We start from the raw sequence: 27,790 nt of genomic DNA on the forward strand, positions 1-27,790 counted from the left end.
GGAAGTCTGTTCCACCAACCAACCACCCGCTGGCTAAAGGCAAATTTCCGCACGTCTATCCTACATCTGTCTTTCCTCAATTTGAATTTATGCCCTCTCAGGTGATTATTCTGAGCTAGAGGAAGAATCCCATCAGCATTGAGCATGCTTAAACCATTCAAGGCTTTATACACCTCTATCAGATCACCTCGCTGGTGCCTAGTCTCCAGACACTGTAATTTGCAAAATTTAAGCCGTTCTTCGTAAGAGCACCCCTTTGTTCCATTCACTAATCTTGTTGCCCTTCTCTGTACTTGTTCCAGCAGCTCTACATCCTTCTTGAAATGAGGCCTCCAGACCTGTATACAGTACTCTAGGTGTGGCCTGACCATCGCCTTATACAATGGAATAATCACCTCCTTATCCCTGCTGGAAAAATTCCTGTATATCATTGACAATACTCCATGAGCTACTCTTGCAGCCCGTCTGCACTGCTCAGAGAACTTCATATCTGCCTGCACAACCACCCCCAAGTCCCTTTCATTCTCTACCACTGTCAGTGTTGTACCACAGAGTTGATACGTTGCTCTGGGGTTGCTGTTTCCCATGTGTAGTACTTTACATTTGTCAATGTTAAACTTCATTTGCCACCTCTCAGCCCATCTGCTCAACCTTTCCAGATCCTGTTGCAGCAGCATAGTGTCAGTAGTGTCCTTGACAACCCTGCCAACCTTTGTATCGTCTGCAAACTTGGACATTAATCCCGATATACCATCATCAATATCATTTATAAATACAGAAAACAATGGACCCAACACTGAGCCCTGAGGGACTCCACTAATAACATCAGTCCACGATGAGCAGTGTCCATTGATTACCACTCTCTGTCTTCTCCCCCTCAACCACCCCTTTATCCATAGCAGTAATTTGCCTCCAATGTCACACTGCTCCAATTTGTGTAGCAGTCTTCCATGTGCAACAGTATCAAAAGCCTTTCTAAGATCCAAGTATATAATATCAAAGTTATTCCCTGCATCCAGTTCTTTTGTGACTGCATCATAGTATCCAATCAAGTTGGTCAGGCAAGACTTCCCCTTAACAAAACCATGCTGTGTCTGAGCTATAACTGAAGTCTTGTCTAAATGATCCTGCAGTGCTTCTTTAACCAGTGCCTCCATTAATTTTCCTGGAACAGAAGTTAAGCTCACAGGTCTATAATTACTTGTGTCAGCCTTTGATCCTCCTTTGTGAATTGGGGTCACATTTGCACATTTCCAGTCTATGGGTACCTCCCCTGAGTCCAAGGAAGCTCTCATAATTATGGCTAAGGGTTTGCTTACTTCCTTTGCTGCCTCCTTTAATATAACTGGATAGATCCCATCCACCCCGGGTGCCTTTCTTGTGTTTATCTTCAACAGTTTCTCCTCCACTTTACTCCCAGTTATTTCAAGATTCTGTAACTTACTGCTAGAGTTGAATACACCGCTGGCATTCCCCTCGCTGAATAACTCCTCATGTGTGAATGTCGATGCAAAATATTCATTTAGTTTGTTAGCTACCTGAGCAGGATCATCAACACTTGACCCATCAATATCAAGAGGACCAATCTGATTCATCCCTCTCCTTCTAGAGTTTACATAAGTAAAGAACTCTTTGCTGTTTTTCTTTGCATCCCTTGCCAAGGATTTCTCGTAATCTGCCTTCGCCTGCCTAACCTCCTTTGTAACTTGGTTGCATATCAACTTCTATCTATCATAGGCTTCTGTGTCATGTGTTAATTTGTAAGTATCCCATGCATTTTTCTTCTCTGCCATATGCCTCATTAGTTCATCTGACATCCATTTTGGCCTAAACCTTGAACAATATTTCTTAGTTGGTATGTAAAGCCTAGTAGCTTCCAAGATAAGTTCTTTGAATGCTTCCCATTTTGAATTTGCTGTTGGTAACATCATCAGTTGGTCCCACTGTATAGAATTTAAATACTGTCTCAGTCCATCGTAGTCGCCTTTACGGAAGCAATAACCCTTCCCTTTACCCCTAATGGTAGTTACCTCTTTGAGTAAATCCCACTTCAGCACACTGTGATCACTGCCACCTAGTGGTTCATTTATCTGCAGATTCTTAATGCATGAAGAATCACTGCTGATAATCAAATCAAGAGTATTGCTCCCTCTAGTTGCCTCCCGAACATGCTGATGTAGAAAACAATCATCCAATAAATCCACAAAAGCCCTGCTAGTGTGTGAGTATCCAGCCCCCAAATTCTAGTCAATATCTGGGAAATTAAAATCTCCCATTATAAGACACTCTGATTTACTGGCCCATTCTATTTCCCTGTACAGTTCCTTATTATACTCATCAGAGTCATTAGGCCTATAGCACACTCCTACTCTCAATTTTGATCTCCCAATGTTTATGTCACACCAAACTGACTCCACACTGCACTGTCCAGCGATGTCGACTGGCTTCACTTCCTTGGTTTTATGTGTTTCTTAACTAATAGCATAACACCTCCCCCCTTCCTATCCTGTCTATCCTTTCTGTAGACGTTGTACTCCCCAAATTGCAGTTCCGCATCCCTTATATCTGTGTGACACCACGTCTCTGATATCCCAACAATATCTGCCTTCGATGTTTTGAGCAATACCTCAAATTCATCAAATTTATTTACTAAACTCCTAGCATTGGTGTACACGCAAGTATACCTGCACCTGTTTCTATTCTTAGCTACCCTAACACAACCCATGTGTTTACTTGTACCACAATGGCTCCCAGCAGTCTCTGAAATACCATGCATCTTGTTTTTCAGGCTTCTGCTCATTCTAATAGAAGTAGTGCAAGAATCTCTTTCACCTCTGCCAGTGGCTACTGTCAATCTATTGGTCTTTGTCTCCCCCCAAGCTAGCAGTTTTCCGACCCACCTAACACTGCCTCGATAGCATCAGCAAATATTCTTGCACCCTTTCTATTTAAGTGTATCCCATCCCTGTAGAAGCAATCTCTCCTGTTAACAAGTACAGTCCAGGCTGAAAAAAATTCTACCCCTTGAGCCTTGCACAATCTTTCCAGGGCCGAATTGATCGACAAGGCTCTCATCATATACTCCCTCCTATCGTGTCTGGGCAGAATTGCAGACACTTTCAAATTCAACCCTAATTCTCGGCTTTTGTTCAACAGTGACCTGTACTTGTTAAGTAATTCTGCCGGTCTCCTACTCTTAATATTATTAGTGCCAACGTGTACAACTATATCACCTTTTGTGCCCTTAAAAGATGATATTCGCTCTACAACGTCATCAACCTTTGCCCCTGGCAGACATACCCTGGTCCTGTTCCACCTATCTTTTTTACAAAGCATGTTCCCCGTTTCCCTGACAATAGAGTCACCAACAACTACTAGTTCCTTCGGGACCAGCGCATTCTGCCTTGGGGGTTGTCTCTGTGTCACGCGATGCCCAAGTGCAAGCTCTGGCATTGATGTGGGCAGCTGAGAGCTTGATGGGCCCCTCAATTTAGTTTCTTCGAGGGCATCCACCCTGTCCTTCAAGCTCTCATATAGGCCCAAAAGAACGCCGAGTTGTTGCCTGATATCGATACACTCCTTGCCTCGCGCGCGCGCGCGCGCACACACACGCACGCACGCACGCACACACACACACACACACACACACACACACACACACACACACACACACACACACACACACACACACACACACACACACACACACACACACACACACACACACACACACACACACACACAAAGACATCCCCCTTAGCAGTATCATGTCCCGTACCCGATTGCTCTGCAAACATCAAGCAAACAGTGCATTTTATAAGGCTGTGAGTCAGAGGACAACTGCCCCCCCTCAGTTCTGCTCTGAGCCACAGCACTTCCATTAGCTTGAGCCTTTTGCTTTGCTGCTCTGGTCTGAGTCATGATTCTATTAATTTATTAATTAATTATGTTATGTTATTAATTATATTACGTTTGTAATCTAAGTCGTTATATGTATTTATTTAAACGTACAATTTAACTGCTAACGAAGTTCAACTAACGCTATCTAGTACGGTATATAACCTACGGTATATCTAGTACGGTATCACAATGGCGGGAAAGTTAATAACGGTAGCGGTAGTTACGAACACGTGGAAACCCTTACCGATACTATTATAATTTTTATAATTATAATTTTTATAATTATAATTTAATTTTTATAATTTTTAGAGAGTTATAATTTTTAACATAAATTCAGCATAATAAAGCACTACTGCATCATGCTGATATTGCAATGAATTAAAACAAGGATGTCAGGGACTACCAACTTAGTTTGTTTGTTTTTTTTTTTTAAATAGCTTAGTGGACTAGTAGCAGTTGCCACTTCCCAGGCAACTTTGTTACAGCTGGTAGCAATCTTATTGTGATATCCAATATATGATTTTGTATATAGGATTAGCAATATTAGTAGTGGTCATGATGCAGGAAAGCAAGCTTATACAGCATCAGCCAAAAAAAAAAAGAAAAAAAAAACTCTTCCCATTTCAGCTATTCACCCTCGAACTTTGTCTAGTTCTCACTTGAATTTATTTAAGCTATCAAAATCAACAACACCCGATGGAAGTTTGTTCCAGCAACCAACCACCTACTGGTTAAAGGAAAACTTCAATAGATCTATTCTGCAACTATTCTTCTTCTTCAATTTGAATTTGTGTCCCCTCATGTGTGTAGTCTGAACAAGAGGATTAATCAATTCAGCACTCAGTCTGCTCAATCCATTCAAAGCCTTAAACACCTCAATCAGATCAGCTCACAGGTTCCTAGTCACCAGTGCAGCAATTTGCAGATTTGCTGAATTTCAAATTTGCAATTTGCTTTCTTGGTAAGATCACCCATTTATTCCCCCTCACAATCTCATTGCCAGGCCTGCTTCATAAAATGAGGCCTCCAGACTGTTATGCAGCATGCAAGCTGTGGCATGACCCACTGAAGAAGCCTTTGGAGTCAGGAACACTGTGATTCATCAATAATGCTACTAAACTCCTTACTCAAATCCATAAAATACCTTTATTAAATAAATATACTGACTGTATAAACAGTATATTAAAATAAAATAAAATAAGATGATATTATAACAATGGAATAATCACCTCCTTTTCCCTGCTAGCAAAATTCCTATAAATCATTGACAAATCCCCATGAGTTGTCCTGGCAGCCTGTCTGCATTGCTCAAACAACTTCATTACCCTGAGTGTAGTACCACACAGTTAGTATGTTATTCTGGGGTTTACTGAAACCCATATGATACTTTGCATTAGCAAAGGCACATGATGCAAGAAAGCAAGCTTATAATAGCATCACCAGAAAAAAAAAAAAAAAAAACCTTATTTAACCCATCCACTCACTCCAAATGTTTGTCAAGTTCTTCCTAGAATCTATTTAAGCTATTAACTTCTGCAATGACAGATGGAAGTTTGTTCCAGTAATCAACCACCAGCTGGCTACAGGCAAAGTTCAACACATCAAACCTACAACTGCCTTTCCTCAATTTGAATTTATGCCCTCTCAGGCAATTAATCTGAGAAAGAGGAAGAATCCCATCAGAATTGTTCATGCTCAAACCATTCAAGGCTTTATACACCTCAATCAGATCACCTCGCAAATGGCTAATCTCCAGACACTGTAATTTGCAAAACATAAGCCTTTCTTCGTAAGAGCAACCCTTTGTTCCATTCACTAATCTTCTTTCCCTTCTCTGAACTCATTCCAACAGCTCTACATCCTTCTTAAAATGAGGCCTCCAGACCTGTATACAGTACTCAAGGTGTAGCCTGACCATTGCCTTATACAAGGGGATAATCACCTCCTTATCCCAGCTAGAAAAATTCCTGTATATCATTGACAAGACACCATGAGCTACTCTTGCAGACCATCTGCATTGCTCAGAAAACTTCATCTGCCTGCACAATTACCCCTCAGGTCCTTTTCATTCTCTACTACTGTCAGTGTCATACCACACAGTTTATATTTTACTCTGGGGTTACTGCTTCCCATATGTAGTTCTTGAATTAAAGTTGAGTTGTTGAATTAAAAAAAGAATAAAAAGTTTTTCTAAGTTGTTTACATGCACTCCCTCACTCTCCATGGGAATAAGTTCAGTTGCAATTGTTATGTCAGTTCAAAGAATCTTTTGCTATTAGCATTAGCATTAGTAGAGGCATGTGATGCAAGAAAGCAAGCTTATGTAGCATCAGCCAAAAAAAAAAAAAAAAAACAAACTTCCACTTCACCCATCCGTTCGTTTGAAATACCTGTCCAGCTGAGCCTTAAATTTTTTTAGGCTATCAACTTCCACAACAAGGGATGGAAGTCTGTTCCGCCAACCAGCTACCCACTGGCTAAAGGCAAATTTCCACCCATCTATCCTACATCTGTCTTTCCTCAATTTGAATTTATGCCCTCTCAGGTGATTATTCTGAGCAAGAGGAAGAATCCCATCAGCATTGAGCATGCTCAAACCATTCAAGGCTTTGTACACCTCTATCAGATCACCTTGCTGATGCCTAGTCTCCAGCAAGGAGACTAGGCACCAGCAAGAAAGGCTTCAAAACTGAAGCCTTTCTTCGTAAGAGTACCCCTTTGTTCCATTCACTAATCTTGTTGCCCTTCTCTGTACTCGTTCCAGCAGCTCTACATCCTTCTTGAAATGAGGCCTCCAGACCTGTATACAGTACTCAAGGTGTGGCCTGACCATTATCTTATACAAGGGAATAATCACCTCCTTATTCCTAAAAACACCAAATTCCTGTATATTATTAACAAGATACCATGAGCTACTCTTGCACTGCTCAGAGAACTTCATAACTGGCTGCACAATTACCCCCCCAGGTCCTTTTCATTCTCTACCACTGTCAGTGTAATACCACAGAGTTGATACGTTGCTCTGGGGTTGCTGTTTCCCATATGTAGTACTTTACATTTGTCAATGTTAAACTTCATTTGCCACCTCTCAGCCCATCTGCTCAACCTTTCCAGATCCTGTTGCAGCAGCATAGTGTCAGTAGTGTCCTTGACAACCCTGCCAACTTTGTATCATCTGCAAACTTGGACACTACGCTTGATATACCATCATCAATATCACTTTATAAATACAGAAAACAATAATGGACCGAACACTGAACCTGAGGGACTCCACTAATAACATTAGACCACGATGAGCAGTGTCCATTGATTAACACTCGCTGCCTTCTCCCCCTCAACCACCCCTTTATCCATAGCAGCAATTTGTCTCCAATGCCACACTGCTCCAATTTGTGCAGCAGTCTTCCATGTGCAACAGTATCAAAAGCCTTTCTAAGATCCTAGTATATAATATCAAAGTTATTCCCTGCATCCAGTTCTTTTGTGACTGCATCATAGTATCCAATCAAATTGGTCAGGCAAGACTTCCCCTTAACAAAACTATGCTGTGTCTGAGCTATAACTGAAATCTTCTCTAGATGATCCTGCAGTGCTTCTTTAACCAGTGCCTCCATTAATTTTCCTGGAACAGAAGTTAAACTCACAGGTCTATAATTACTTGTGTCGGCCTTTGTCCTCCTTTGTGAATTGGGGTCACATTTGCACAACTCCAGTCTGTGGGTACCTCCCCTAAGTCCAAGGAAGCTCTCATAATTAGGGCTAAGGGTTTGCTTACTTCCTTTGCTGCCTCCTTTAATATAACTGGATAGATCCCACCCATCCCAGGTGCCTTTCTTGTATTTATCTTCAACAATTTCTCCTCCACTTTACTCTCAGTTATTACAAGATTCTCTAGCTTACTGCCAGAGTTGAATACACCTCTGGCATTCCCCTCGCTGAATAACTCCTCATTTGTGAGTGTCGATGCAAAATATTCATTTAGTTTGCTAGCTACATGAGCAGAATCATCAACAGTTGACACATCGATATCAAGTGGACCAATCTGATTCATCCCCCTTCCTTCTAGAGTTTAAATAAGAAAAGAACTCTTTGCTTCTTTTCTTTGCATCCCTTGCCAAAGATTTCACATAATCTGCCTTTGCCTGCCTAACCTCCTTTGTAACTTGGTTTCAGATCAACTTGTATCTATCATAGGCTTCTGTGTCACGTGTTAATTTATATGTATCCCATGCATTTTTCTTCTCTGTCATATGTGACTCTATTGTCATGGAAACGGAGAACATGCTTTGTAAAAAGGACAGATGGAACAGGACCAGGGTATGTCTGCCAGTGGAAAAGGTTGATGACGTTGTAGAGCGGATACCATCTTTTAAGTGTACAAAAAGTGATATAGTTGTACACGGTAGCACTAATGATATCAAGAGTAGGAGACCGGCAGAATTACTTAACAAGTGCAGGTCACCTTTGAAAAAAACCCATGAATTAGGGTTGAAATTCAAACTGTCTCCAATTCTGCTCAGACACGACAGGAGGGAGTATATGATGAGAGCCTTGTCAATCAATTTGCCCCTGGAAAGATTGTGCAAGGCTCAAGGGGTAGCATGTTTTTCAGCCACGGTACTTGTTAACAGGAGAGACTGCTTCTACAGGGATGGGATACACTTAAATAGAAAGGGTGCAAGAATATTTACAGATGCTATCGTGGCAGTGTTAGGTGGGTCCAAAAACTGCTAGCTAGTGGGGATACAAAGACTAATAGATTAAAAGTAGCCACTGGCAGAGGTGAAAGTGATTCTTGCACTGCTTCTATTGGAATGAGAAGAAGCCTGAAAAACAAGATGCAGGATATTTCAGAGACCGCTGGGATTCACTGCGGTACAAGTAAACACATGGGTTGTGTTAGGGTAGCTAAGAATAGAAACAGGTGCATGTACTTGCGTGTACACCAATGCTATGAGTATAGTAAATAAATTTGATGAATTTGAGGTATTGCTCAAAATATCAAAGGCAGATATTGTTGGGATATCAGAGATGTGGTATCACACAGATATACGGAATGCAGAACTGGAATTTGAGGAGTACAAGGTCTACAGAAAGGATAGAAGGCAGGAGGGGTTATGCTATTAGTTAAGAAACACATAAAATCCAAGGAAGTGAAGTCAGGAAATCCCTGGACAGTGCAGTGTCCAGGGATTTCCTGGCTTCACTTGGTGTGACATAAGCATTGGGAGATCAAATTTGAGAGTAGGAGTGTGCTATAGGGCTAATGACTCTGATGAGTATAATAAGAAACTGTACAGGGAAATAGAGTGTTCCTGTACATCAGAGAGTCTTATAATGGGGGATTTTAATTTCTCAGATATTGACTGGAATTTGGGGACTGGTCACTCACACACTAGCAAGGCCTTTGTGGATTTATCGGATGATTGTTTTCTACATCACCATGTTCAGGAGGCAATTAGAGGGAGTAAAACTCTTGATTGGATTATTAGTAGTGATTCTTCATGCTAGTTAGTTAGTTATTTGGTTTTTAGGAGCATTAGCAACTAAGGCCATATTGCTCCGGGATATGCGGTGGTCATTCCCTGACCGTTCCGCATCCTCCGTATTTGGTGGTGATGGGCTCGAACCCCGGTCTAATCAAGAAGCGTGTGCTACGCACTGCTGCTCCTTCCCACCTGGCTACGGAGGCGCCTGATTCTTCATGCATTAAGAATCTGCAGATAAAGGAACCACTTGGTGGCAGTGATCACAGTGTGCTGAAGTGGGATTTACTCAAAGAGGTAACTACCATTAGGGGTAAAGGGAAGGGTTATTGCTTTCATAAAGGTGACTACGATGGACTGAGACAGTATTTAAATTCTATACAGTGGGACCAACTGATGATGTTACCAACAGCAAATTCAAAATGGGAAGCATTCAAAGAACTTATCTTGGAAGCTACTAGGCTTTACATACCAACTAAGAAATATTGTTCAAGGTGTAGGCCTAAATGGATGTCAGATGAAGTAATGAGACATATGGCAGAGAAGAAAAATGCATGGGATACATACAAATTAACACGTGACACAGAAGCTTATGATAGATACAAGTTGATCTGTAACCAAGTTACAAAGGAGGTTAGGCAGGCAAAGGCAGATTATGAGAAATCTTTGGCAAGGTATGCAAAGAAAAACAGCAAAGAGTTCTTTATTTATGTAAACTCTAGAAGGAAGGGGATGAATCAGATTGGTCCGCTTGATATCGATGGGTCAACTGTTGATGATCCTGCTCAGGTAGCTAACAAACTAAATGAATATTTTGCATCGACATTCACAAATGAGGAGTTATTCAGTGAGGGGAATGCCAGAGGTGTATTCAACGCTGGCAGTAAGCTAGAGAATCTTGTAATAACTGAGAGTAAAGTGGAGTAGAAATTGTTGAAGATAAACCCAAGAAAGGCACCTGGGGCAGATGGTTTCTATCCAGTTATATTAAAGGAGGCAGCAGAGGAAGTAAGCAAACCCTTAGCCATAATTATGAGAGCTTCCTTGGACTCAGTGGAGGTACCCATTCATAAAGCAGGATCAAAGGCTGACACAAGTAATTATAGACCTGTGAGTTTAACTTCTGTTCCAGGAAAATTAATGGAGGCACTGGTTAAAAAAGCACTGCAGAATCATCTAGACAAGATTTCAGTTATAGCTCGGACACAGCATGGTTTTGTTAAGGGGAAGTCTTGCCTGACCAATTTGATTGGATACTATGATGCAGTCACAAAAGAACTGGATGCAGGGAATAACTTTGATATTATATACTTGGATCTTAGAAAGGCTTTTGATACTGTTGCACATGGAAGACTGCTGCACAAATTGGAGCAAAATTGCTGCTATGGATAAAGGGGTGGTTGAGGGGGAGAAGACAGAGAGTGTTAATTAATGGACACTGCTCATCGTGGACTAATGTTATTAGTGGAGTCCCTAAGGGTTCAGTGTTGGGTCCATTATTGTTTTCTGTATTTATAAATGATATTGATGATGGTATATCAAGCTTAATGTCCAAGGTTGCAGACGATACGAAGGTTGGCAGGGTTGTCAAGGACACTACTGACACTATGCTGCTGCAACAGGATCTGGAAAGATTGAGCAGATGGGCTGAGAGGTGGCAAATGAAGTTTAACATTGACAAATGTAAAGTACTACATAGGGGAAACAGCAACCCCAGAGCAACGTATCAACTCTGTGGTACTACACCGAAAGTGGTAGAGACTGAAAGGGACCTGGGTGGGGGTGGTTGTGCAGGCAGATATGAAGTTCTCTGAGCAGTGCAGATGGGTTGGAAAAGTAGCTCATGGTGTATTGTCAATGATATATAAGAATTTTTCTAGCACGGATAAGGAGGTGATTATTCTCTTGTATGAGGCAATGGTCTCGCCACACCTAGAGTACTGTATACAGGTCTCGAGGCCTCATTTCAAGAAGGATGTAGAGCTGCTGGAACGAGTACAGAGAAGGGCAACAAGATTAGTGAATGGAACAAAGGGTGCTCTTACGAAGAAAGGCTTATGTTTTGCAAATTACAATGTCTGGAGACTAGGCACCAGCGAGGTGATCTGATAGAGGTTTATAAAGCCTTGAATGGTTTGAGCATGCTCAATGCTGATGGGATTCTTCCTCTTGCTCAGAATAATCACCTGAGAGGGCATAAATTCAAATTGAGGAAAGACAGATGTAGGATTGACGTGCAGAAATTTGCCTTTAGCCAGCAGGTGGTTGTTTGGTGGAACAGACTTCCATCCCTTGTCATGGAAGTTGATAGACTAAATAAGTTTAAGGCTCAGATGGACAGGTATTTCGAATGAACAGAGGGGTGAAGTAGAAGTGTTTTTTTTTGGCTGATGCTGCATAAGCTTGCTTTCTTGCATCAAATGCCTCTACTAATGCTAATGTCTCATTAGTTCCATTTAGGCCTAAACCTTGAACAATATTTCTTAGTTGGTATGTAAAACATAGTAGCTTCCAAGATAAGTTCTTTGAATGCTTCCCATTTTGAATTTGCTGTTGGTAACATTTTCAGTTGGTCCCACAGTATAGAATTTAAATACTGTCTCAGACCATCATAGTCGCCTTTATGAAAGCAATAGCCCTTCCCTTTCCCCCTGATGGTAGTTACCTCTTTGAGTAAATCCCACTTCAGCACACTGTGATCACTGCCACCTAGTGGTTCCTTTATCTGCAGATTCTTAATGCATGAAGAATCACTACTGATAATCAAATCAAGAGTATTACTCCCTCTATTTGCCTCCCAAACATGCTGATGTAGAAAACAATCATCCAAAAATCCACAAAAGCCTTGCTAGTGTGTGAGTGACCAACTCACAAATTCCAGTCAATATCTGGGAAATTAAAATCCCCCATTATAAGACTTTCTGATGTACTGGCCCACTCTATTTCCCTGTACAGTTTCTTATTATACTCATCAGAGTCATTAGGCCTATAGCACACTCCTACTCTCAATTTTGATCTCCCAATGCTTATGTCACACCAAACTGACTCGACACTGCACTATCCAGCGATGTCGACTGGCTTCACTTCTTTGGATTTTATGTGTTTTTTAATATATGTGTTTTATGTGTTTTTTCATAATCCCTCCTCTCTTCCTATCAAATCTATCCTTTCTGTAGATGTTGTACTCCCCAAATTCCAGTTCTGCATTCCTTATATCTGTGTGACACCACGTCTCTGATATCTCAACAATATCCGCCTTTAATGCTTTGAGCAATACCTCAAATTCATCAAATTTATTTACCAAACTACTAGCATTAGTGTACACGCAAGTATACTTGCACCTGTTTCTGTTCTTAGCTACCCTAACTCGCCCCATGTGTTTACTTGTACCGTAATGACTCCCAGCAGTCTCTAAAATATCCTGCATCTTGTTTTTCAAACTTCTGCTCATTCCAATAGAAGCAGCGCAAAAATCACTTTCACCTCTGCCAGTGGCTACTGTTAATCTATTAGTCTTTGTAACCCCCCAAGCTAGCGTTTTTCTGACCCACCTAACACTGCCTTGATAGCATCAGCAAATATTCTTGCACCCTTTCTATTTAAGTGTATCCCATCCCTGTAGAAGCAGTCTCTCCTATTAACAAGTACAGTCCAGGCTGAAAAAAATTCTACCCCTTGGGCCTTGCACAATCTTTCCAGGGCCAAATTGATCGACAAGGCTCTCATCATATACTCCCTCCTATCGTGTCTGGGCAGAATTGCAGACACTTTCAAATTCAACCCTAATTCACGGTTTTTTTTCAACAGTGACCTGTACTTGTTAAGTAACTTGTTAAGCTATCATATACAGTAATCTAATTTTTGTGCCATTTTATCTGGGCTGATATCTTTTTCAGAACTTGTTTCTTTAAATTAATTTAAAATTTGTTTATATTAAATCTTATCTAGCAGTGTTATGGCGAAAAAATACAGACGGACAGAATTAAGTCTGGAAATTAAACTAAAAATTATACAAGGCGCTGACAGGATGGAAAGAAGCAAAACGGACATTGCAAAGGAATACAACATCCCTTTACCTACTTTATCTACAATAATGAAAAACCTAAAAAGACTTGAAGAAGTGCGTGACACTGGAGCAGCGATGAAAAACAGGAAACGAATTCATGGTGCAAAACACGAGGAGCTCGAAACAAAACTTTTCAATGGTACCAACAAATGCGTGCATCTAATTTGCCAATATCAGGTTATATTTTGCAAGAAAAGGCAAATTATCTAGCTCAGCAACATGGGATTAGCAACTTCAAATGCAGCAGTGGCTGGCTCCAAAGATTTAGAGACAGGAATAACTTGGTTTCGTGAAATTTTTGCAGTGAGTCTGGATTACTCGACAAAGAAAAGGCTACAGACTGGTTGTGTTCTGCACGGACCATCCTTGAAAAATATGAGGCAAAGGATATTTTTAATCTTGATGAGACAGGTTTATTTTATAATTTGCTGACAAACAAAACATTTGGTGTTGGAGGAGAGTCTTGTCATGGTGGAAAATTAAGTAAACAAAGACTCACTGTTCTGTTATGCTGCAATTCAGCTGGCAGTACAAAACTACGCCCACTTGTGATTGGTAAGTTTTCCAAGCCAAGATGTTTTAAAGCAGTTAACCAACTTCCCTGTGATTATGAGGCCGACAGATGTGCTTGGCTTATCGTCAAAATTTTTCAGTCTTGGTTATCAAAATTGGACAGAAGAATGGCTTCAGAATAAAGGAACATTTTGGTGATTCTAGACTGTACAGCACATTCTGCCGAGACATTTAAGTTAACAAATATATGGCTGTTGTTTTTTTTACCCCCAAATACCACCAGTTTTATGCAACCACTGGATCAAGGCATTATTTATAACCTCAAGAGAGCATACAGAGCCCGCCTGATAAGGTACTTGAGCCGCAACATAGGAGGGAACAATTTGCAGCCAAATTGGAATGTATTGGATTCTACCCATAATTTTGTTATTGCTTGGGAAAGTATTACATCAAGTGTAATAATCAACAGCTTCAGAAAGAGTGGCTTTGGCGAGAACATCATCGAAAAACATGGTCCAGCAGATGAATGTGATAACAACAGTGAGGAATGGAGAAATTTGAAGAAGCATGTACATTTTGCTGCCAAATTTGAAAAGTTTGTGAAGGTGGATGATGAAGTTGCTACCACTGCAACACCAACAACACCAGAAGAGCTGCTGGTACCAAACAAAACGATGATGTTTTTGTTACCAGCGACAGCAAAGAAGAGTGCACACTGCCATCTAAAAAAGATGCCCAAAATGCATTGAACATAATAGAGAATGTGCAGTAACATTGATAAAGAAACAACTATTGCATTTAATAACATCTGTGCGGTAGTTAAAAATGCATATAAGATAAAAACTGACAAACATTGGATTCTGTCTTTAAATTAGATTAATTTATTAAAAAGTTAATGGTTTGTATGTGCAAAGCATACAAACACAGCAAATAGATATACAGTACGTACCAAAAAAAAAAAAAGGTAAAATTTTGACACTTTTGGGGGATCTCATTACTACAAACTTTGTTATTACAAAGCGTGAAAATTTAGTTCCCTTGAACTTTGTATTAATGAGATTCCACTGTATTTAAATTCTCTTGTATTTATTGTTAAAAGATGTATTATATTACTATTATTATTTCTCAGAAAAAACTTAACCTTTTTTCACTAAACAAAAATGAAAATCGATTAAAAACATGACCCCTCTAATAAGTGTTTTTTTTCCTTCTAATTACAATTATTTTTCTCAGTTCACATCCTTCACACAACCCTCTGTTCATTATGTAGCGTAACACGACGGGTGGCGTATACTGAATTTCAGCCTTTCTGTGAAAAAAAAAAAAATATATATATATACAGGCATACCTCGGTTAACGTTACCTCTGATAACGAAGCTTTGATATAACGAAGTCGGCAATTTCAAGCCCCATTTAACATAAAAAAATATTCCAGTTTAATCACATGAAATCTAAACAAACTGAAGAAATTACGGAAACCTTTGGGGCTTCTCGTGGTTGGTTTGAGAAATTTAAAAAACGGGCCAGGATTCATAGTGTAAAATTAACAGGAGAAGCTGCAAATAAGTTTCCAGAAAAACTAAAGGAAATAATTGAACTTGAAAATTTTCCAACTTTGGTGTTCAATGTTGACGAAAGCGGTTTGTTCTGGAAACGGCTACCAACAAAAAGCTTCATTTCTATTGAAGAAAAATCAGTTGCTGGGTTCAAAGCAGCCAAAGACCGTTTAATGTTACCCTTTGGATCAAATGCCTCTGGCGATTATAAATTAAAATTGTTATTAGTTTACCGTTCAGAAAATCCGAGGGCGTTAAAAGGTAACATAAAAATGAATTTACCTGTAATATGGAAAGCAAATAGAAAAGCGGGGGTTACTGAGGAGTTATTTACTGATTGGTTTGTTAACCACTTTTGTCCTGAAGTAAAACGGTATTGTCAAAAAAAACAACTTTGAAGAAAAAGCTCTTTTGTTGTTAGACAATGCTCTGGGACATCCTACTGATCTTAACACGTTGGACACATGCATTCCTGTCAAAGTTGTGTTTCTTCTAGCAAACACAACTTCCCTGATTCAACCATTGGATCAGGGAGTAATAGCATCATTTAAAGCTTATTATCTGCGTCGAACATTAAGCAGTTTAACTGAACTAGAGGATAAAGAGGAAATGACAGTTAAAACTTTTTGGAAAAACTACACCATTAAAATCGCAATTGAAAACATTGATAGTTCTTGGAAAGAAGTCACTAAGAAATGCTTAAATGGAGTTTGGCGCAAAATATGGCCAGAAGTTGTACTAGAATAAGAAAATAACATCCAAGAAATTAGAAATGAAGTTATCCAGACGGCTCAATCAATAGGTTTCGAAAATGTCGATGAAGAGGATGTTAGGAATTTATTGAATGCAGAAGATGATGGTCTTTCAGTGGAAGATTTAGAAAACCTTGTTAGCAACGAAGACAAAGATAATGAAGACGAAGTTAAAGAAGTTCCTGCCGAAAAAGTGTTAACAACCAAAGATTTAAAAAGGTGCTTAAATGAATTTTTTTAGTGAAAATGATCCTGATTTAGGAAGAAGTGTTATTGTTAAACGATCAGTGTTAATTGCAATAACTCCGTATAGGCAATTGTTAAATGAAAGAGGAAAAAAGCATAAACAATCAACTTTAGACTCATATTTTAAAATGTGATTTCACTTTGTACGTAAGTTGACTGTTTATTTAATAAAACTTTTCTTTGTTCGAAAAAAAAGCTTTTCATTTTCTTTACGTAGGAACGTATCCCTATTCTGGCCATAGTATTTTTACCTCTGAAAACGAAGTTTCGCTTAACGAAGTAATTTTGTGGAACGCATTCTATTCGTTATTCAAGGTATGCCTGTATATATATATATATTTTTTTTTTTAAGAATATTTGATATTTTATTTTATAAGTTTAGTCCAAAGAAGTCAATATATTTAATTTATATTTTGTATGTGAATATTTTTTATATATAAAAAATTTTAAAAAATATATGTGTATATTGTTTATGGGGGGTTGAAAAATCCCCCTCACCCTAGATGTCACACAGTGGAATGCTAAGGATCGGGTCACTTTACCCATATGGCACCAGAGTTCCTGCCCACCCACTGCTCTCATCAGTGGGTGGGCAGATACTCTGGTGTTGCAATGATGAAAACCCAGTTGCAAAGTATAAATCCACAATATGAGAGATGCCTGGTGGTGTGGAATACACTAGTTAACTCTGTACATAATCTGAGGCTTTAGCCCTAAACTATTCTGTAATATTAAACATTAACTGAAACATACAAATTTGTGTATGTTTCAAAAAAAGTACTCAACATAACAACCAACAAATTGGTGGTACTTCTTGTGAGTGTAATATGAAACATTCTTCTGAATATTATTGGCACAAGAAGCATGCATTTCAATTAATAATATTGCATAATATTTCATCAGTTTCTACAGATAAAAAATATTTTTGTAGTTTTATAATGTGTGTGACTATTTACTTGACCAGAAAGCCATAGTACACATTGATAACACAACAAAAATAGAAAAAGGAGTATGACAAGGCTGGCTGCTTTCACCAGGCCTATTTAACCTCTACGCAGAGGAAATTGATGGCACAAGCCCTTGGAAATAGCAATTTAGGAGTGACCATAAATGGCGAACAAATAAAAGCAATAAAATTTGCAGATGATCAAGCAATTGTAGCAACCAGAAGGAGTGACCTGATCGAGATGTTAAAGCTGATAAACCACACAGCAGAGGCTTATGATATAAAAATTAACATGAACAAAACGAAGTGCATGACATTCTTAAAGGACCCCAAAGCTATGAACATCAAAATAGGAAACAATAATATTGAAAAGCAGCAAAATTTAAATATATAGGAAAAATGCTGAGCCAAGATGAAAGATGCACCAACGAAATAAAAGCAAGTCCTTGAGATTGTCACAGACATTCTCTCAGATATGCCAGACAAGCTGTACTTGCTACCTGGCAGCCTAAAACGCTGATGGAACTGATATTCGGGTGACACTCAAGTCAAGTGGACCCAATTTCGGTGAAGTTCAGATGGTCTGTGACAGCCAAATCCTCTGCTTGCACCTTCACAATGGTGGGACTGTTAGTAATCCTGGGTATCACCTCCATGCACAAGTACATGGTGGATGACCACCGAGGTGTGAACCAACATAAGCAGGGGTCAAGGTGTGGTGCCCACACCACATGGAGGTGCCTCCGTAGCCAGGTGTGAAGGAGCAGCAGTGCGTAGCACACGCTTCTTGATTAGACCGGGGTTCGAGCCTGTTACCACCAAATACGGACGAAGCGGAAAGGTCAGGGAATGACCACCGCATATCCCGGAGCAATATGGCCTCAGTTGCTAATGCTCCTAAAAACCAAACAACAAACAATAACAACACCATATGGAGGAATGCCGCCCCTCTACCACACAGTATTAGGTAGTAGATGACTCTCATCAACCCGTGCAATACCACCACTTTGCTTATTAAGGCTTGAAGTGGTGGAACCCATGTTTAGTCTCTCGAGCTAAGTTCCAGTCAACCCTTCCCCATCTCTTCCATCATGCAGTATGACTGAGGACTTTTGAGGTTATGATGAACATCGTGGCGAGATCCATTATTCCTTATATTTCGAGGGTACAGCTCTAAAATGGTGTTCGCAGGCTGACCACCAGTTAGTACACCGGACTGAAAACCTATTGGTAACTCTCTAGGAGGCTTCCAGATCAGCTAGTGTATAATCTTGTTACCTCTACTCTGCCAGATAGTGACTGGAGGGAGTCCGAATAGTGTGCGTGTGTGTGTGTGTGTGCGGGGAGCATTGTCGAGGCCACAATATGTCAAGGATCTGGGTATATTCTTACCATGTGTAAGCCATATCCAAAAATTTCATTACTTCATACAGCATGTCCCACCCACTTTTTATTACTATTGAATACACCATGAATTGTAAAACTAATAGAGCAAGCTTCTCTGTGAAAAGACCTAAACCTCCCAAACACTTCCTAATTCATTTCATAAATAAATGTGGTCTCAATTCTAATCTCAACAATGTCCATTTCCACTTGCTGTCTGCCAAACCCCATGTAATTTTTCTGCCAGAATCTTAGTTATTGGTTGATTCAACTACTGCTCATCTCAGATGCCCAAATTATTCGCTGTATGATTCCTTTCGCCTTGAAGGTGGCGAAAGGAAAGTACTTGTGCATATCTCCGTTCTGATATTCCCTGACAGAGACTTGGTAATTTGGAATTTCCCCTCTTCGATCTTCTCTGCCTTAAAATCTCTCTACCTCATTGTGTTAAATTCATCTGCTGTCTCTACCATTCTCCCAAATCCAACAATCACTTGGAGCTCTTTGACTTCCTCTCTTTGCCACTTGACTCTCTCCAGTCCAACTTTCCTAACAGTGAGGTAATTTTCCTTGGTGATTTTAATGCTCACAACTCCAGCTGGCTTCCATTTTCTAGTCACACCGACCCAGCTGGTCAAGATGCTGAGGCTTTTGCAATTACAAATGACCTTGCACAGATTGTTCATTTACCTACAAGAATACCAGACAAACCTAATTATACAGCCAACATGCTTGATCTTTTTCTCACAAACAACCCTTCTAAGTACACAGTCAAAGTGAGAGTTCCTTTAGGCACTTCAGATCACAACTTGGTGATTGTCTCTTCTCCAATGAAGCCTTTATCTCATGGCTATTCCCAACTTCGTGTTGTTTAGCATTACAAGAATGCAAAATGGTATGACCTGCGAGATTTCTTTTCCTTCGTTGGATTACTGTTTCAAAACTTCTAATCTCAACGTTTGCTCAGATCGTGTCAGCGAAATTATTCTTGCAGGAATGGAATCCTTTATCCCACACTCCTCTTTAAAATCTCATCCTTTATCTAAACCTTGGTTTTCCAATAAATGTGCTAAGGCTGTTCAAGAGAAGAATTTTGCATATCGTAATTGGCTTGTTTCTAATTCTTCAGCTTCATTTTCTGCCTACACCAAAGCTCGCAACAATTGTAAAGCAATTATTAATCAGTCCAAACTAGAGTTTGAACAGGCTAAGAGTAGAAAACTTGCTTTATGCCCTAATGGTAGCCGAGCATTCTAGTGTCTTGCCAAAGCTATTGGCCACAACTTTTGCCCATCTCTGCTCCCACCTCTGTCCAAACCCGATGGTTCTGTTGTCACTTCAGCCAAGGATAAAGTTGACCTGCTAGCATCCCATTTTTCTTCCAACTCCTGTATTAATGATCTTGGTAAAACACCTCCCTCCATTCCCAACAGGCTCCATTCAATGCCTCCTGTGGTCTTCCGTCAAAAGGATGTCACAAGGATTTTGACGAATCTTGATGATAAGAATTCTCCAGTTTCCGATGGTATTTCTCCACTTGTTCACAAAATCTGTGATCCTGAACTTACTCCTGTTCTTTGCTGCCTTTTTTTTTCACTTTCTCATTCCAAAGGCGTTTTTTCCTTCTGCTTGAATTTGCTCATATCCAGCCAGTTCCTAAAAAGGGTGACAAATCTCTCCCATCCAATTATCGTCCCATTTCAATTACTTCTACTCTTTCTAAAGTAATGGAGAAATCCATTAACCGCAACTCTTAATCTACCTAGAAACCTTCTGTCTGATCAATGATCGCTAGTATGGATTCCGTCAATGTCAATCCACTGATGATATTCTGACTTATCATACCCATTTATGGACTAATTCAATGGAAAGGTTCGGTGAAACACAAGCAGTTGCTCTTGACATCTCAAATGCTTTCGATCGTGTTTGGCATAAAGGTCTTCTAAACAAGCTTCCATCTTATGGTTTACCAACTGTTTTTTGTAATTGGTTATCCAGTTTTCTCTCTGATCGCTCACTGAGGGTAATGGTAAATGGCTCTCTGTCTTCTAACTTCTCCACTAATGCTGGTATTCCCTAAGGTTAAGTTCTTTCCCCCACTCTTTTCCTCGTGTATATTAATGACCTCCTTCCATTGACTGGAAATCCTAGCTATAGTTTTGCCGATGATAGCCCACTGCATTCCACTTTCCATTTTGAGAAACCTTGCCCTGCTCAATCAGCTTCAACTTCTCGAAAATCTGCTACCAATTCCTTAAATGTGGATCTTCAGGTAATTCTCCAGTGGGGCAAAGACAACTTAGTTGATTTCAATCCTTCTAAAACTCAGTCTTGTCTTATATCTCGCAAAAACTATTCTTCTGCTCCTATGCTTATCTTTGGTGACGCTCCAATTTCTAGGCAAAACGATATATCTCTTTTGGGGATTACCCTGACTTCTAATCTCTCTTGGCACAAGCACATTACAAATATTGCTTCCTCTGCATCTAAAAAACTTGGTTTTCTTTTTCGCTCTCGGCGTTACTTTTCTTCCAAACAGTTGTTCACCCTATACAAATCGCAAATCTGCCCTACCGTGGAATATTGTTCCCACATCTGGGGTGGTGCCCCCAAAACCTCTCTCAGGCTTCTTGATTCCATTCAGAAGAGGGCAGTTAGGTTAATTAATGATTCATCTCTAACAGTCTCTCCACTCGCTGTTTCATAAACGTACTGTTTCTGATTGTTGCCTCTTCTACAGATATTTCCATGAGCATTGTTCTTCTGAATTGGCTTCTATAATTCCTGCTCACTCTTTCAAAATAGTCCAAACATGTGCAGCCAGCAGCCAACATCCATTTACTGTCCAATTTCAAACTCACAGAACCAACTTTTCATCTTCCTTGTTTATTCATTCAATTGCCATTTTCTGGAACAACCTTCCTTTGTACGTATTTCCTGAAAATTACAGTCTACAGAAGTTGAAGTCCAATATCAACAAATATCTTCTTTCATCTTCTCAACCTTCAATCCAAGCATGGTACTAAGTACTATAGGTTCTAATACCTCTCGTGTTTGGGGTTTACATAAAAAAAAAAAAAAAAAAAAGAATTGGGCAAGAAAAACAAGCTTTAAAGGAAAAGCAAAAAATTCTGACAACAAAGTATTTGAATGAGCATATAAGGAAAAGAATTCTAAAATCCTATGTTTGGAACACGGCTCTATATGTATCCAAAAACTGGACGATAAACAAGCAAGATGGACAGAGAATTGAAGCATTTGATATGTGGTGCTAGAGAAAATTCAAGAAAATGAGCTGGACTGAAAAAAAGACCAATGAAGAAGTCTTAGAAAAGCTAGGAGAAAAACGAAAAACGATAAACCTAATCAAGGAGTGAAGAGGAAGGTGGTTCGGACATAACCTAAGACACAGTGAAATGTTAAGCCTGATTATAGAAGGAAAAATTAATGGAACTAGACCCAGAGGGCGACCCAGAAACAATTTCATAAAGCAACTGCAAAGGGATACAACAACAAGATCATAACAGGACTTGAAGAAGCTGGCACTCAGCAGTGATGTGGAAAAAAGTCATCAGTGCTACCAAACAGTCGTAGAGACTGCAGGAACACATGATGATGAAGAAATAAAGTGGAGAAGAAATGATCAAAATAGAGTCAGTAGACAAATAATCCAGGTAATAGCAATCCATGACATCATTTCAAAATTTTTTATGGGTTTTATTCTACACGTTTTTTTTTTTTTAATTAAATAGTACATAAAAAATCTAGAATTTACTGCTCATTATTTTATTCAAAGAGGACAGCAAAATTTATTTCCCATTTGAATAAAACTGTTTATTTGAACACAAATAGTAATTTTATTTTATCATGTTTATTTAAATTACTAACCATAAAATTGAATTAAATAAATAATGAATGCTGTGGATTTAGGATTTCAAAACATTACCAAACTTTTCATTCAAAACAAAGACTTGGGTCATTCATTTAATTTAATTTCACTGTAATTTTTCATAGAATGCATTTCACTCAACTTATATATTAACCCTACCTTTTCAAAGAAAGGATAATTCAACATGGCAGCTGAGAGAATATCAAAGTTACTTGAAGAAAGATGTACCTTGCCACAAAGTGGAGTAGGTAAGGTTTCATCATGCTGAATCTATAGAAGTTAATTGAAATGTTTACATTTCAATAAACAAAGTTTTTCTAAGCTTTTTGTTTTTTTATTCCTTTTAAAATTTATGAAATATAACTTTTCTTTAATATTTTCTTATTAAAACTTAGTTGCATGGTCCAAAAGTAGGGAAAACAGACCTGTGTGTGTGTAAAATATGTTTATACATTCATAGACCAGTCTATGACCAGTTTATTCTGCAGAATGTCTGCAAAGATGCTTATTCATAGACCAGTCTGTATGTTTGCAGATGAAAAAGCAGAATAACCATTCTTAAAAAAATTCTCCTATCATCAATAAGATGATGGAAGGAGCGAAAAAATATGAATAAAATCCATAATGCATCCCAATTTATCATTTAAAGTATTTAAGAAATCAAAAACATTCACTTGTTTTCATTCATGACAGTCAGCAGGATGATCCCTTTAATATAAAACCCTACTACGATGATAAATAATATTAATAAATGTGCATTATTACAAACCCTTTACCGGGTCCTTGTTAACATGCATCATGCATGTGAACAAGAATTTCGTAAAGGGTTTGTAATATAATGCTCACTTATTAAAATTAACTATCATGGTGTAAAAAGCATATAAACAGTATTAGTAATAGTATTTGCAATGGCTACATGGTGCAAGGAAACCTATGGCTTATGCTGCACCAGCCAAAAAAAGACTAAAAAAATAATAATAATAAAATAAATAACAAAAAATAAATAAAATGATGAGAATAAAATAATAATAATAATAAGAGAACAATTTTTTAAAAAAATAATAATTAATAAATAAGAGAAAAGGAAATGGAAACGCTTAATTGTTCCAGCAATTAAGCGTTTCCCTCCTCCTGTAGGTAATTATCCAGCTGACATTTGAATTTCCCCAAAACTGTCAGCCTCTACCACCCATGTAGGAAACATATTCCAGTAATTTATAACTCACTGGCTAAAATAAAACTTTGTGCAATCCAGTGTAAACATCTCCCCCCCCCCCCCCGGTGAGTTGAAATTATGGCTCCTAGTTCTAGAATCATTTATAACTGTGAAAATATCGTCCTCATTCATTTTGCTTATGCCTCTCAGAGCCTTAAACACCTCAATCAAGTCTCCTCTAAGGTGCCTAGTTTCCAAGCTCTGCAATCCACATACTCGAAGTCTTTCCTCAAGGGATGCCCTTTTGTCGATCTCACCAGGCGAGTTACCTGTCTCTGGACCCTTTCAAGAAGCACAATGCCTTTCTTTAGGTGCAGTCTCCATACCTGAATACAGTATTCCAAGTGTGGTCTAACACACTTGGAATACTGTGTCCTTATACAATGGGATTATGATGTCCTTATCTCTACTAGCAATTGTTCGATACATCATTGATAGGACACCAAGGTCCATGGAGTCCCATCATTGATAGAACACCATGGGCCTTCCTTGCAACCTATTACAATGCTCAGAGAACAAAGTCTGACCGAACCGTAACACCCAAGTCCCTTTCCTCCACTACCGGCTTTAGTTCTACCAAGTGTATAAGTTATTTTGGGGTTACTGTTCTCCAGGTACAATATCTTAAACTTTGCTGGATTAAAGCATAGCTGGCATTTTTCTGACCATCCCTGAAGTCTATCTAGGTCATTCTGAAGAATTTCATTGTGCTTGGTGGCGATCATTAACTACTCTACCAATCTTTACATCATCTGCAAATTTAGACATCACACCCTCTATCCCTTCAATGATTTCATTTATGAAAATCAAAAACAACAGTGCTCCTAATATTGATCCTTGGGGAAACCCCACTTCTTACATCAACCCAATTTGAGGAATAACCATTTATCACAACCCTCTGCCTCTTGCTCTGAAGCCATCCAGCTATCCATGTAAGGACTTTCCCTGTAATTCCAACCTGTTCCAGCTTATAAAGTAACCGCTCAAGTGAGACTGAGTCAAATGCTTTGCTGAAATCCAAATAAACAATGTCCAAATTATTCGCAAAGTCCAGCTCTTGAGTGACCATGTCGAAATAGCTAACCAGATACCCAAATAGTTTATTTCTAGATGAATCACATCCATGAAGAAAAATCTGACTTAAAGACATGAATAAAGCCTTACTGCATTCTTTGTAGCAGTAGTAGTAGTGGCATGTGATGCAAGAAAGCGAGTGTATGAGCTTATGCAGCATCAGCCAAAAAAAAAAAAAAAAAAATCACACCATTCCCTCCAAATGCCTGTCCAGTTCCTCCTTAAATTTATTTAACCTATCAACTTCCACAACGACAGATGGAAGTTTGTTCCAGCAATTAACCACCCACTGGCTAAAGGCAAATTTCCACACATCTATTCTACATCTATCTTTTCTTAATTTGAATTTATGACCCCTTAGGTTCGTAATCTGAATAAGTGGAAGGATCCCATCAGAATTCAGCGTGCTCAACCCATTCAAGGCCCTATACACCTCAATCAGATCACTGCGCAGGTGCCTAGTCTCCAGCCACTGAAATTTGCAGAACTTAAGCCTCTCTTGGTAAGAGGATCCCTTCATTCCCCTCACCAATCATGTTGCCCTTCTCTGTACATGCTCAAGCAAATCTACATCCTTTCTAAAATGAGGCCTCCAGACCTGTACGCAGTACTCAAGGCATGGCCTGACCATTGCCTTATACAGAGGGACAATCACCTCCTTTTCCCTGCTAGAAAAATTCCTATATATCATTGACAAAACCCCAAGACCTGCCCTGGCAGCCTGTCTGCATTGCTCAGAAAACGTCATATCCGACTGCACAATTACTCCCAGGTCTTTTTCATTTTCTACCACCTTAAGTGTAGTACCACACAGTTGGTACGTTTCTCTGGGGTTACTTCTACCCATATGCAGTACTTTGCATTTTTCAAGGTTGCCAAACTTCAGTTGCCACTTCTTAGCCCATCTAGATCCTGCTGCAGTAGCACATTGTCACAAAACACAAATGTGTTTCATGACAGGAATCCAAGAATAATGTGTGCCATATCAAGAATAATATTATGAAACTTTAAATATAGGCAATGGTCAGGCCACAGGCTTGTGTACTGTATACAGGTCTGGAGGTGTACATTTTAGGAAGGATGCAGAGCTGCTGAAACGAGTAGAGAAGACAACAAGATTAGTGAATGGAACAAAAGGTTACTCTTGCAAAGAAAGGCTTAAGTTTTGCAAATTACAGTGTCTGGAGACCAGGCACCTGCAAGGTGATCTGATTGAAGTGTATAAGGCCTTGAGTGGTTTGAGCACTCAAAACTTCAATGCTGATGGGATTCTTCCTCTTGCCCAGATTAATAATCTGAGAGAACATAAATCAAATTGAGGAAAGACAGTTGTAGAATAGATTGTGCGGAAGTTTGCCTTTAGCCAGCAGGTGGTTCATTGCTGGAAAAAAATTCCATCTGTCATTGTAGAAGTTGACAGCTTAAATAAATTCAAGCCAGAACTAGACAAACATTTGGAGCGAATGGATGGGTGAAATTGGAAGGTTTTTTTTTTTTTTTTTGGCTGATGCTGTATAGGCTTGCTTTCTTGCATTGTATGCCGACTCAACCAGGAATGAAGTTTATGACAGAAAATTCAATAAGTTAATTTTTAAATATGAAATTAAGTACTTGATGTTTGACAGGGTGCTCTTACCAAGAATGTTTCAGTTCTGTAAATTGCAGCATTTGGGGACTAAGCACCTGCGAGGTGATCTGATTGAAGCTTTATTGAGGAAGCTCAATGCTGATGGGATTCTCTTGCTCAAACTATGCACATGAGGGAGCTTTCTTTTTTTTTTTTTTTTTTGTTGTTGGTTGTTGGCGCATTGGCTTCTGTGGCCATAATGCACCTCCCAAAGTTTTTTGCATTATACTCTGATCCAAGCCCGAAGCGGGATTCGAACCCTTGACCTTTGGGTTGCCAGGAAGGCACTTTACCCACCTGGCTAGCCTAGTCAGCCCATGAGGGAGCATATATTCAAATTGAGGGAGGACAGTTGCAGAACAGGTGTGTGGAAATTTGCCTTTAGTCAGTGGACAGTTGGTTGCTGGAACAAACTTCCATCTGTTATTGTGGAAGATGACTGCCTAAAGGAATTCAAAGAAGGATTAGGCAAACTGTTGGAGAGAGGGAGAATGGATGGGTGAGATGGAAGTTTTTTTTTTTTTAGGTTGCTCTTGACATCTGAAATTCTTTCAATCATGTTTGGCATAAATGTCTCCTAAACAAGCTTCAATCTTATGGTTTGTCCACTGTTTTTTGTAATTGGTTATCCAGTTTTCTCTCTGATCGCTCACTGAGGGTGACAGTAGATGGCTTTCTGTCTTCTAACTTCTCCACTAATTCTGGTGTCTCCCAAGGTTCAGTTCTTTCCCCTACTCTTTTCCTGTTGCATATTAGTGACCTTCTTCCATTGACTGGAAATCCTATCCATAGTTTTGCCGATGATAGCACATTGTATTCCACTTTCCATTTTGAGAAACCTTACCCTGCTCAATCAGCTTCCACTTCTTCAAAAATCTGCTACCAATTCCTTAAATGTGTATCTCCAGGTAATTCTCCATTGGGGCAAAGACAACTTAGTTGATTTCAATCCTTCTAAAACTCAGTCTTGTCTTATATCTCGCAAAAAGTATTCTTCTGCTCCTATGCTTATCTTTGGTGACACTCCGATTTCTACGCAAAATGATATATCTCTTTTGGAGATTACCCTAACTTCTAATCTCTCTCTTGGCACAAGCACATTACAAATATTGCTTCCTCTGCATCTAAAAAACTTG

At 39.2% G+C, this 27,790-nt stretch overlaps 1 protein-coding gene across 1 annotated transcript in view; it reads right to left on the bottom strand.

The window, feature by feature from the left end:
- LOC150074956 (uncharacterized) overlaps positions 1 to 27,790 on the bottom strand; it is a 735,724-nt gene that overhangs the window by 601,825 nt on the left and 106,109 nt on the right. The window contains exon 5 of the mRNA XM_090389002.1: positions 22,897 to 23,007. Coding sequence (XP_090245128.1) covers positions 22,897 to 23,007 — 111 coding nt within the window. The remainder of the gene's footprint in view (positions 1 to 22,896; positions 23,008 to 27,790) is intronic.

Source organism: Mastigoproctus giganteus, chromosome 14, assembly GCF_048544385.1.
Source record: "Mastigoproctus giganteus isolate SK-2022 chromosome 14, ASM4854438v1, whole genome shotgun sequence".
Lineage (NCBI taxonomy): Eukaryota > Metazoa > Arthropoda > Arachnida > Uropygi > Thelyphonidae > Mastigoproctus > Mastigoproctus giganteus.